A 13,954-nucleotide genomic window follows, 5' to 3' on the forward strand; every position below is an offset into this window, starting at 1 on the left:
TGGATCTTGATTTGGATTAATTTGGATGTGACTAAGACCATAGTGAAGTGTAGCTAAAAGTCAATAATAATCTTAAATTTATTAGATTTTATTCAAATCAAGAGCATTGCATTCATGGGACTATCTTAAATTTAACCATGTATTCTAATCTTTAGTCTTATATAATTTTATTACAAAGTCATTGATAGACTTCACTCAACAATAACATTTAAGTAATCCTAAGGCCCTTAGGAAGTTGTCCATATTTAAAAATTTTAAATTTGGACCTTGTATAATTCAAAAAAAATCATTGTAATATTTAGTCTTCATAATTATTTTAATATAATATTTATTAGTATTAATTAAATCTAAAGTTTCGATATTATAGTGTTGTAGTTTATAATCAGTACCACACAATGTTATTGATATTCAAGAATGTATTTTTTTTAGCTATTATGGTTGGTCATGACACTTGAAAAAAAGATATTTTTGTAAAAAAAAAACAATGAATAAAAAAGGAGCTCCACCTTTTTATTTTTGGATAAAAATTTAAAAAGTATCCATCATTTGTCAAATCTTTAGATGGATATTTCTTTTCCAATTAAAGTCAAATGGATGCCCCATTTAAAGTGAAGTGCTCAAAATACCTGAATATAGGCCTGATTTAAAAATTCTATGATTTTGATCCAGGTTTAAGGTTGCCAGCCGCTACACTTTGTAGAACCAAGCAACCAACCGCTACATGTTGTAGTAGCTACTTGCTATCTTCTATACGATCAATTGTGATAAAAAAAATATTCATTTGAAATATAATGAGTGTTATGGAATCTCCTTTGTTTGGTCATTGAAAGTTTTAACCATGTTGTCACTCTCAAAGAAGCAAAATCAAAATGAGATAATGATCCTTTTGTAGAAGTTAGCAACTAGCCGTTATATATTATAGAAGCTACACATTGTAGAAACTACCTGCTATCTTCTACACAATCGATCGTTGTAGGGTGTCATGGAGTTTCCTTTGTTTTGTTTTTCTCTTTGAAATGTTATTTTAACCAGGTTTTTACTCTTCAATAAACAAAATCAACTTTTGAAAATGATCATGTTATAGAAACTAGCAATCAGTTACTACATATTATAAAATCTACCTATTAGTTTTTACACGGTCGATAGTGATAAAATAATATTCATTTGAAATATAGTGGGTGTCATGAAGTCCCTTCATTTGTTTTCCTTATTGAAATATTATTTTAATAAACTTTTCACTCTCCAATAAGCAAAATAAACTTTTGATAATGATACTTTGTAGAAGTTAGCAACCAACTGCTAAATTGTAGTAGTTATTTATTAGTTTCTACACGATTGATCATGATAAAAGTTTATTTAAAATGTAGTGGGTGTTATAGAGTATCTTTTTTTGTTTTGCTCATTGAAATGTCATTTTAACCATGCTACCACTCTCAAAGAAGCAAAATCAAAATGAGATAATGACCTTGTTATAAAAGCTAGCAACCCATTACTATACGTTGTAGAAGCTACTTGGTAGCTTTTACATGACCAATCGTGATTAGATAATGTACATTGAAAATGTAATGGGTGTCATGTAGTCCGCTTCATTTGTTTTGTTCATTGAAATATTATTTTAACTAGGTTTTCACTCTCAAAGAAACAAAATCAAAATGAGATAATGATCCTGTTGTAAAAGCTGGCAATCAGTTGTTGGAATACAAACAATCTATTGCCGGAGATTTTAGGGGACTTAGTTGAATTTGAAAATTACATAGAATTTAAATTCAACTTACAGTTGAGCTGACCTGAGCAGATGATCTCAGGTTGCTAGCAGGGGCTGGTTTTTTTATCCAAGTGTCAACCTCAGAGTGACTGAGTGAGCAGAGCATCCGAGCAAAGAGGCCGGTCGGACAAGACAGACAGGCCTAACAGGAGAGGTCGGTCGGACGAGGCAGACAGGCCGAGCAAGAGAGGCCGGTCAGGTCGAGCAGATAGACCGGGTGGCAGATAGGTCGGGCTGTCAAAGAGGTCGGTCGGGTCGAGTAGACAGGCCGATCGAAGCAGACAGGTCGGGCTGTCAGAGAGGTCGGTCAGGTCGAGCAGACAGGTCGGGTTGTCAAAGAGACTGGCCGACCGGGCGAAGATCCCAAGCGGGTAGAGAAGTCTGTCAGTCTGACAAAGAGACCGACTGGGCGAGCTAACCGTGGCCTACGAGTCGCAGTTTCGTTGAAACAGATTCGCCTACCTCCGGTTGTGCTTCGAGGCTTACAAGGGTCGTCTATTTCCCATGATACAAGGGTCGACCGTGGTCACGGCAAGCTGAGTGGTAGCCAAATGCTACCACGGACACTTCGCCGAGCAGGAGATGCACGACAGAGGAGGAGGGAAAAAAAATGGAGAGCCTTTGCTTTGCTTACTGTGTTTTCTCTGCTTATGATCGGAGCCTCCTTATACAGGAGCTCGGATCAATGGCTAGAGTTAATGATTTTAATGGTTATTATTAGCTGAGCAGTGAAACGACCACCATTTCACTCATTATTACTCGACCGGTTTTGTTCTGCATTAATCTTGAATTTAATGCATCCGTTTCACAACAGCAAAAGATCTACGTGATAAAATGTTGATTGTTCCACTTGGGAAAATTAAAGGGTCGTTGTATCCTTGGAAACAGACGACCGACCGTGGTTACGACGAGCTGAGTGGACCCGAATGCTACCATGGACACTCCGCCGAGTAGGAGATGCACGACAGAGGAGGAGGAAAAAAAATGAATAGCCTTTGATTGCTGTGTTTTCTCTGCTTATAATCGGAGCCTCCTTATAGGAGCTCAAATCAATGACCAAAGTTAATGATCTTAATGGTCATCTCGCACACAAGTCAACTTGGTTCAGTGCAATCCGAGTCTTGGATTTACACCCCCTACGCACCCACACATGAGAAAGAGTCCCTCTCCATGTATTTGTTCACATCCTCAAGTATGTGAATCAATATAAACCAACAAAAATGCCTTGAAATTTTCAATATGAGACTAAAGTTTCATTCACAATGGAACATCTTTTCTCTTCTATTTCTTCTCCATTCACTTATTCAACATCAGTTACTATACGTTATAGCTGCTATTTGCTAGCTTTTAATAAGCAAAATCAACTTTTGATAGTTATAACAGTTGATTGCTAATTTTTACAAAATCGATTATGCTCAAAAGATGTACAAAAGATACATACTTGTCGAGGAATAATATCACAAAAATATGAAAAGAATTGAACTCATCTAAGAAAATCTATTTTTGAAACAAGATAACGAGAACAAAAAAATTGTCATATAAATAAGATCATAAAAAACCTACGAAAATGACTTTAGTTACTTGATAAAACATGAAGAGATGTACTATTTTTAGCTGTATACATAAAAAAAAAGAAAAAAAATCCTATATTATGAAGAAAAATTAAATCCTAAACTGAATAATGGAGAAAGTTTTTAGATTGAAGTTTAACCGGAAGATGATAAACAATATATTAGTTAACTACCAAATGTTTTTGGTTCGTTAAATCTTAAAATTAGGTAAGTCAGTCGGTTGGTTCAAAGTCTAAACACAAAATTCGATTAAAAAAATATAATATTTTTTTAATAAAAAAATGATAATCCTAATTAGTCTTATTAACTATCTTTGAATGACTGATCCGATCCTACAAAATTTTTCTATCGGTCACTAGGATAAATTAAGAAGTGCACGTAGAGATCAACCCAGAAGTCTAGTATCTTTTAGTTACGCCCCTCATTTGAAGGAAATTTTTTTATAAATACATCATAATTGGGGTTTAAATGATGACAATCTGAATATCCTACCTGGTCTCGGAGATAATATATATATATATTTTTAATGAGTACTATGCGAAAGACATTTTGGATAACATCTGATTTTAATTGAGAAAAGGATGTTAAAGATATTTTGGATAACATCTAACTTTAATTGAGAAAAGGACGTCCATCGAATTTGATAAATGATGGGGGCACTTTATTAATTAATTATTCTTTTTTTCCTTTATTTTATTTGCTGCCCAACCTTTGAGCGTAGATTGTAGTGTCGGGTGACAAGACCCACTCCGACGTTCTCACCTTAAAAACACGTAAATTGTCATTGTCCATTTGGGACAGCAGCTGACCCAATTTGTTGATTTACACACTGACAATTTGTTTCTCTCACTATTTTAAAAATGAAATATAAAAACTTTTGTAAAAAGTAAAATAAAAAAAAAAATTTCTAAATCTAATATATTTTTTAAATTTAATATATTTAAATTAAAATTTAATATATTTTATATCAAATTAAACACGGCTCATTTTTCCTACTAACCAATCGATTGATATACTCTATTCTAATTAAAAGATATTGAATTAAGGTAAAAAAAATACTATAATTCCTCCTAAATATAGTACCATTTAACTAGAATCAAGTATATCAATCGATTGGTCAAACGGAAAAAGGATTATGTTCAATTTAGGAGGCGTTTGGTTCTTTCCTAGGAATAGGAATCAGAATGGGAATCATTGTATTGTGGAATGAGAATGAGTATGAGCATGAATATCACTCTTAAAAGCAATGTTTGATTAGTTGCATATTTTCTATCGGAATAAATCAAAATTTTCTTTTTTACCCTTAAAAGAAAATAGAAGAAAAAATTAGATGTGAGAGAAAGATGAATGTGAGAAATATGTTTTCGAATGAGAGTCGCTGTTAAAATATAAAAAAAAGAGAGAGAAAGTGTGATGAGAAAAAATGAGGAGAGAATGAGAGAGACTGAGAAAGAGAAAGTGTGATTTGAGTGTGATTGTATGATTTGAGAAAGTAGGGATCAAGATTAGAGAGATTGATAAAATGACGAGAGAGAAAATATGATGAGAGAGAACAAGGAGAGAGAAGTGATATGAAAGAAAAAATAAATAAATATATTTTGATATTTGATATTAAGGGAGAAAATTTTAATTTTAGGTCAAGAGTATTTTTGGAATAATGACTCATTGAAGGGGAAGTACATGGAAATGAGTTATTACCCAATTTCAAGGATTCATTCCCTTATTTGCATTCCTATTCCTATAATCCAAACATTAACAATGACAATCAATGATTCTCATTCTCATTCCCCACTCATATTCCCCTAAACCAAACGCCTCCTTAATAAAAAATATATTAGATTCTAATTTAAATATATTATATTTCAAAGGAATTATATTTCATTTTAAAAATCGATATATATTAGGGAGATGGAGTAAAGTAAAATTTATATGAAGTGAGAATAATTTTTTTCTAACAATTTATCAATTATTTTTTCCAATCATATTGGCTCTTAAAATTTAAAACATTCAGGGATAAGAATAAATAACAGACTCAAAAAGCAAAATACTTTCTATTTAAAAGAAATTTTTTTATAAATACGTAATCAGGAATCAAACTATGAAAAAGACGCATAGTCTGGAAGAAGTGAAGTAAACCCCGGAGGTTATGATAAAATCCACAACCAGGCACTAGAGCAAACTGTCGACTGAAATGCTGACGGAGAGCGATGGTGGTCGCTGAGCTCGCCTCCGCCGTTTCTTTGCAGCTTCCCCCATTCACCCCTTTCTCCTTCAACTCCATATCCTTCACGTTTATGTGCTCAGGGAATTTCATTTTCGGTCACTTTGTCGCCACTCGTAACTGGACCGGCGGATGCCGCTGTTGACCTTCCCTCTTCCGGAGTCGTTGTCTTCTCTAGGGTTCGAGCTGCCGTGATCCGCTTTGTGCTGGAGTTTCTGCTCCGAGGTTCGATGCGATGCAGCAAGGTATGCTCGACTCTGGGTTTCGATCGGCTCCTCTTTCTTGTACTGGCCTTCTGTAAGCCTTTTTCTTTTGTACGGCAATTCTTATGATGCCTGTACTTTGTCCCCGTGAATAAGTAGTGAAGAAAAGTACGCCTTTTTCTATTCTGTGATCTTCTAAGGAATTCCATATTTTTTGCGTATCGGGTTTGGTGGATCATGGATGATAACGATAAGAAAGCAAATCGAAAAGGTCTCTTCTATGAATTGGCGCGTCGGGCAATTAGAAAATAACACTTGAGAAAAAAAAATCAAATATAGTACAGATGAGAATAAGACACATCTGAGAAAGATTTAAAATTAAATACTATTAGCAAAGGAGAAAGTAGGTCTAACTTCGATATAGATGATAGAGTGAAACAAAATAAATTAAGATAGTATACTAACATATATTACAGTTAATCAAGTTGAATTATTTAGAGTTGAAGGTCTGAGGGGTGGTGGAAATGTGGAATATAAAAGAGTACTTTAGTTAAACAAATTAGCAAGAATTAATTGATCCAAATTCCAAACATAACTACTATTTAATAGAGGATAAGATCCATGTAGGTAACTCCAGATACTTGGGGCTAACCTGACTTGATCATAATGATGAGTTGTATGTGTGATAACTACTGCCAATAAGTCTTAGCCCATGTCCAATGAAGGGTATGTAAGAAGTAAAGAAAAATGACCAATAACAACCTAAGCCATGTGTGTTTATAAGGCCATATCATGTGTTCCTTAACAGTTTGTATCAATAACGGTCATTAGAGCCAAATACACTCCCAATGCTTGAGATAGTTTAAATAGTAAATATAGACCTTTAAAAAAAAATTCACCTCAGTTTTTCAAAAACCCATTGTGAAGATCAAACCTACTTCAACCTCTACCATAGGCTAAAACTTGGTATTGACCTACTTCAGCTTCCGTGGACATCTGACAGCTCGGTAGTAACCAACTCCTAACCATGCCATCTCCGAGTGGAAGTTAGTTTGTTTCATACCATGTTAATGCCTCACATCTCAATCCATCTGACCTCAGTTCATCAATGGGCAAATAGTTCGCCTTGGAGGTAGTCAGAAATTTTCAGATCCAACCTGCATCTTGGTTGATTCATGCCACAGGTATGGGAGATTCACTTTATTGCTTCGTCCATGTTGGGGTTTCAACATGTTTTCCTGTTCAGCAAGGTTATTTGTGCCATCATCTGTTACTACCTCAAACTAAAGCAAAATTGGGTAGGCCCAATATCTGACTGAATTTGACTAGATCAGGCATATCTCTTTAAATATGCTGTTTATAGATAGATTTTCTGATTCTTCTTTTGTTTCTCTTTGCAACTGTCATGGTTAAAGTGTGACTCAATACTTCTAACTCTTCATTTCTTAAATTCCTCCCTGTTTTTATGCTTTCGGAGCAATCTCTATATTGAAATGCATGAACTACTTTAATATAATTTTTCTTGTTTGGTTTTGCAGATTTTGATATAAATAAGTTGAGCCAAGAAGCTCAAATACGTTGGTTGAAGCCTGTAGAAGTTCTGTATATTCTGCAGAAGCATGAGAAACTTAAGATAACAGAGCGACCCCCTCAAAAGCCACCTAGTAATTGAAAACTATTAAATGTGCTTAATTAGTATTTGCATTCTTCTATATTTCACTTTGGTCTGATTTGATTTTATTGTTTTTCTTGATAGGCGGCTCTTTATTCCTTTTCAACCGCAGGGTGCTTCGCTATTTTCGTAATGATGGACATTTGTGGCGGAAAAAGACAAATGGAAAGACAGTTCGTGAAGGGCATGAGCATCTTAAGGTATGGAAAAATATCTGTATCATTTTATTAGATAATGCTTCTGGGTTCTGCATGGTTTTTTCCAGAACTGTTATCTTTTCTTCCCTGTTTTGCCTGGTTAAAAGATTTACTTTATTGCTTTCAATATCTTTCCCGAATGACTAATCCCTGTATAATTGTTGGTATTAATTTTGCACACATGAAAATTCTTTTGTATCATTTTATCTTATAAAGTTTCTAAATTCTGCATGATTTTTCCAGAGCCTTATCTTTTCCTCTCTCATACTCTATCTTGAGGTTTGTATGTCTTTCCTGCTAAAATATTTTCTTTATCATTTTTAATAATTTTCTGTTGATGGCTAATCATGCAACACTTTAAGGTTTTTTTCAATGATGACTGATTGACCATGGATACAAGTTAAGGAATGACCTCTTCTTTTTTTGGGATTAGGCATGCATTGACATTATACTCCATTAGTCCATTTAACTACCCTATCCTTTTGTTGTCTTTTTGATTTGCTTTGCTTTGCTTTATTAGCTCTATGGGAGGTTTTCTGGTTTGCAAGTCATCTTGCAACCATGGGATTATGTTAGATCTTGAAAATTTTAACTATAGTACCTGAATATGTCAATAGGAAATGTATTAATGGCTATATTCTATCTGACTAGGTTTTTCTGGTAGACTACTTAATCTTATATTAGGGGAAAATAGCCTTTATAGATCCTTCTAAACTACTAGTGTTTACATTAAGAATATTGATCATCATATAGGATCGTCATGTTCTTGCTATTCTTTGTTTGAGGCTTATAGTTTATGCTGCAGAAAATAAAGAGAAATTGGAAAATTAGATAATACTGCCACCACAGGTGCTTAAGAAGTATCCTATACTCTAAATCCAAGTACTTCTAGTTTCCTCTTGTGCATCTTAACCCTGAGGATTGTATCTTTGTTTGTCTGCTATGTTGTGCCACCCAAGATGAATATGTGAGCGAGTGGCTTGTTCTCCATAGCAACAAAAACAGAAAAATTACCTACTTCCACAACTGCGAAAAATGGTCTATTAAATTTTAATGTAAATGCGGATCACAAAAAATTTATTGGGCTAAAAATCTGCAAGCCTATATATAGAAAAATAGACTGAAGATTGAATCGAATATGCAAGGATTGATTCCAAGTGTAAATTTAAGTATCCCTTGTAAGCATAGTTGTGAAAAGTGCGTGCCTGGCTGCACCTAGGCTCAAGGTGCAGCCATGCATGCCATTTGCGCCTGGCAGTGACCCAAGCGCAGTACTTGAATGAAGTGCGCTTAAGCGCATGCCTTTTGAGAGATTTTTTTTTCCTCCTTATAAAAAGAAATACCATACTAGAAGGGGGGCCAAACCTGACCTTCTAGTATAGCTTATTACAAAGACTCCAAAAGCTTTACAATAATCTCTAAAGTAATGCAAACCAACTCTGCAAACTATACAGAAAACAGAACTCAAAGAACCCTTCCTCACTCAACAAACTTGAATTCCCCATAAGGCAAGAGGAAAACACAGATAAAAAGAAATGAACTCCCATATGAATCCAGAAACCCATCACAAAGGGCCACATCAAACCCAGTCACAAACTCCAACAAAATCACCAGCTCTGAAAGTTGAAGAAAATCACAGCCTGCCAAAACTTCAAATCTGATATCAGGTTTGAACTCTAAAATCTCTCCATCATTTGGAAACAACATTGGAAATCCCCAACATTTAAAAACTCCACCTTCAATAACCTCCATAAGTACTAAATCAAAGAACTGATTATAACATTTAGCATCCCATTCAAACACACACTGATTTGAACAGAATTCTGCCGAAACCCCAACCCAACAAATTCAAAACACCAACAAGCAAGCTTTGTCTTCAAAACCAAAAGAAAAACCATATAACATAAAGAGAATCTGAACCAATGCTCCACAAAATGAAAGCCCATGTAACATAACAAGAATACCATTAAACAGAAATCAGCAGGCTTAAAAACAAATGCACCATCAATACCAAACAACCTCCAATAATTTCCATCCGAAATCTGAGCTAATTCACACAACTTGTGCTACAAATACATACACAATGCAGAAGAAACCCATGCACCACATACCCTTTTGGGGACCTCTAGCCGGAAAGAAATGTTGGGACCTTGATGTCCGCTAGAGGGGTGAATAGCGTCTCGTCGCGTGTTCGTCGGTTGCGTCTTGATGATATGCAGCGGAATACAAAGACAGAAACAACCAATGCTAACACCTAGGGTTTACTTGGTATCCACCTCAAGATGAGGTGACTAATCCAAGGATCCACACGACACGCTCACTCCACTATGAAAACCTCCTTCTCGGTCGTAGCCGGAGGCGGAGAAGCCTCGCACAACACTCACACACAACACAACACAAATACAACAAGAGGAAACAAAAATACAACGCAACACACTCCTCTTCTTGCTTACTTGTGCTTGTCGTCACCTCTTGAACCTTGGAGAAACTCCCCAAGTGCCTTCAAGAACTGGCGTGAGTAGATCGGAGAAACTCGCTGAAGAATGGTGCAAAAGATCGCAAGAGATCTACTGAGAAAAAGCTCCGCCTGGGCTTTATACAGTAGCTCCAATCGATTGAATTCATCCCCAATCGATCGCCACATCACATCCGGACAATCTCAGCCGTCCACCACCTGCATCCTGCGCAACGGTCGAATCCCAATCGATCGATCGATCGGGAACATTTGGATCGATCGGTGGATCGATCCAGAAGCATTCTGTGCTTCTCGCGATCGCGCGAGAACACTCCTGCCCAATCGATCTACCGATCGATTGGCAGCTCCCAATCGATCGCCCGATCGATTGGAAGCTCGGGAGAGCTTCTGTGCTCACAATTTCCTGACCCCAATCGATCGGCTGATCGATTGGGTCTTTCCAACAATCGCGCACACTCCAATCGATCGGCTGATCGATTGGAGCCTATTCAATCGATCGCCCGATCGATTGAACACCCTGGACTTGACTCAAACTCAAGTCCAGCTTCCCAAACTTAACTCCCGGTCAACCGTGACCTATTAGGTTTGCACGCCTAGCATTTGGCTACTTCTGACCAACCTCGAACTAGCCTTCTAGGCTCCTCCATCAGCCTTGCGTCCCTCGGATATCTCCCATCCTTCACGCCTTGCCTTCAGGAGCTTCCTTCGGCCTCATCCTAGTTGTCGGATTCTCCTTGCCAAAACCACATGCTTGGACTTTCCAATTGTCTGGCTTCTCACCAGGACTTTCCTTTTGCCAAGATCACACTTGGACTTTCCAATTGCCTGATCTCACTTATCAGGACTTTCACCACCAAGTCTGGTTAACACTGACCTACTTGGATTTTCACCCTTGCCAACCTTCTTGTTGGACTTACTTTTTCCTAATCTCCAATTAGGACTTTCCCATTGCCTAAACTCTAGTTAGGACGTACCCGGTCAAGTCTCCAGTCAACACTGACCCACTTGACTTGTCTTTTCATCAACCTGGTCAATCCCTTGACCATCTCCACACTCGGACGATTCCTCCAGCAATCTTTATACATTGTCAAATATCAAAACTCAATTCCCGACTCAAGCTTGACTCAACTCAAGCTTAGTCAAACTGGTCAAACATGACCTAGGGAAATTGCCTCAACAATCTCCCCCTTTTTGATGTTTGACAATTCCTCTAAGTTAGGCTAAATCCCATAGCCTTAACCTCTTCTTTATCACAAGGCTAAATCCCATAGCCTTAATCTCTTCTCTATCACAAGGCTAAATCCCATAGCCTTACTCTCCTCTCTGTACCACATGGCCTTAACCTCTTCTTTATCACAAGGTTAAATCCCATTGCCTTAATCTCTTCTCTATCACAAGGTTAAATCCCATAGCCTTACTCTCTTCTCTGTACCAAGGCTAAATCTCATAGTCTTAATCCTCTCATGACAAAGCATGAATGAAGGTTTCCTTCATTCTCTCCCTTTCCTAGAGGACAAACTCCCTCTGCTTGGGATGAAGACCTAACTTAACCTTCCATTCTCCCCCTTTGTCACACATCAAATCAGAAAACAAACTCTTCTCCATAAGAGTTAACTCTTCATGGTTTAGAAATCTCATATATTGTTAACAACCCCACAATGAAGATCTCATTTTCTTCATTGTCTCCAAAGCTCCCCCTTGAGCTCTACTTCACTTCACAATGCTCATCCTAGAGCATGCATCAACTTCCCAATGAACCTCCCATTCATTGTATTCAATGCTCCCCTTGAGCAGTAATCTTCTTCTCAATGCTCATCCACGAGCATGTTTCACTTTACCAATGAAGGTCCGATCCCCTTCATTGAACCCAATGCTCCCCCTTGAGCAAACATCTACTCCAAAATGCTCATCCAAGAGCATTTAACATCCTAGCAATGAAGATAACCAACCTTCCATTGCTCTCCAATACTCGACCCTGAGTATTAATTCATCACGAAGGTTTAACCCACCTTCCAAGGTCTTTGAAAATAAATTGTTATGTTTTCAAAGAGTAACTCCCCCTAAAAACATGATCAAACTTCTATCATTGCACCAACAATGACTTGGGGTTCCTAAATAATTAGGAAAACCAAAACTCGAAGTTTTGCGGTTCAAAATTCAATAATGAAGCTAACCTCAACATAAACTTCACCTAAGTCGACATTAACCAAACCATGTTTGTTTTCATCATGAAAACTCCCCCTAAGTATATACAAATGTATTCCAAAGGGTTAGGAATGGTTAATGATCCTTGAAAACCAAAAGTTGAAGTTTTAAGGTTCCAAAATTCAGAATTGAAACTAAATCTTATCCTAAACTTCACTTTGGTATTTCTTAACCAATCCATACTTGTTTTCACATGAAAACTCTCCCTAAATGTATACAAATGTATTCCAAGGGGTTTGGAATGGTTAACGGGACTCGAAGTGACTTGAAATGCTGAAAGCAGGCTTTTCCAGCCAAAATTAGACTTCCCAATCGATTGAAGTTGAGACTCAATCGATTGAAATCACTTCAATCGATCCATTGATCGATTCCGCAAGCTACTGCTCGCAGAAATTCTCTTTGAATCGATCGACTGATCGATCCAGACTGGGTCAATCGATCGGCTGATCGATTCACTATCCTTCTGTTCGCGGGAATTGGCTTCCCAATCGATCGACTGATCGATTGAACCCAATCCAATCGATCGGCTGATCGATTGGGTTTCTGATTTTCTGAAATTCAATTTCAGCGAACTTCAGAAACTCCCCAAAAATTCTACAAAAATCTAAAAATCATGAAAATTCATGTAGACACTACTTAGGGTATACTTTATCAAGGAAAAATAGTTTTCTATGAAAATACCTCTTATTCTCAAATATTGACACAAATTTGAGAACTTGTAAAAATTTTAGTGTTTTCTTTAAGTTTGTGTCTAACTATTCAATGATAATTACTATCAAAAGATAGTCTTCACCAAGGTTTTTCAAAAACATTTTGAAATCATTTTCAAAACCAATATCCAACCATGTTCTTTGGGCTCAATGCACATGACTTGTACATTAGCTTTCCCAATGATTGGAAAACACATAACTATGTGTTTTGATGAACCTAAAACTCAACAAGATGTACTAAATCAACATCTTGAGTTTTGTTCACCATCCTAACATCTCACTTGTATCTAATGTGTACTAAAACACATACAAGTCACCTTATGATTCTTTGTGAGATGTAATTTTGGTTTTGCCCTAAACTAAGGGATCATGCATATCTATCTAGGCATTAAGAGACTTATGATCATCCACCTAGGATGTCATTTGATATAATCCCATTTGTTGGGATATTTACCATTCTTAATAAATGCCTTTTGTCCTTAATTGCAAGGAAATTAACATAATGCATGATATGTTATGACATACATCAAAAAGAAAGAATTTTGAAAAGAAAATTTTCTATAACTACATGATGTATGTATGACATGACATGGTATTTTTGTATTTTTCATAATAATCATGAATGCAAAAATAAATATGATGTCATGACATATGATGGACAAACAATCATGGTATTTTAGCATAAACAAAGTATATCTAGATAATCTATCTAAGTATCCTTAATTCTTAGCTATACCTTAAAATTAAATCCTAGATTTCCCAATTTCATCAAGAAAGTGTCAAATCCAATTTTGACATTCCTTTTTCCCTTTCTAAAATTTGTACCATTTTAAATTAAACAAATTCCTTAAAGTATGACACATTTTACTCTTTCCAAGAGTAAATGAAATCAAATTAAGGCTTAGATTTGCCTTTAACTTTTTAAGAAAATGCC

General features: G+C 36.3%; 1 protein-coding gene across 1 annotated transcript in view; it reads left to right on the forward strand.

Annotated features, from left to right (window-relative positions):
* Positions 1 to 5,464: 5,464 nt before the first annotated feature.
* LOC122015613 (calmodulin-binding transcription activator 4-like) overlaps positions 5,465 to 13,954 on the forward strand; it is a 37,394-nt gene continuing 28,904 nt past the window's right edge. The window contains exons 1-3 of the mRNA XM_042572600.1: positions 5,465 to 5,802; positions 7,299 to 7,424; positions 7,517 to 7,632. Of these exons, the coding sequence (XP_042428534.1) occupies positions 5,793 to 5,802; positions 7,299 to 7,424; positions 7,517 to 7,632 (252 nt within the window). The 5' untranslated portion in view covers positions 5,465 to 5,792. The remainder of the gene's footprint in view (positions 5,803 to 7,298; positions 7,425 to 7,516; positions 7,633 to 13,954) is intronic.

Source organism: Zingiber officinale, chromosome 8B (genome assembly GCF_018446385.1).
Source record: "Zingiber officinale cultivar Zhangliang chromosome 8B, Zo_v1.1, whole genome shotgun sequence".
Taxonomy (NCBI): Eukaryota; Viridiplantae; Streptophyta; class Magnoliopsida; order Zingiberales; family Zingiberaceae; genus Zingiber; species Zingiber officinale.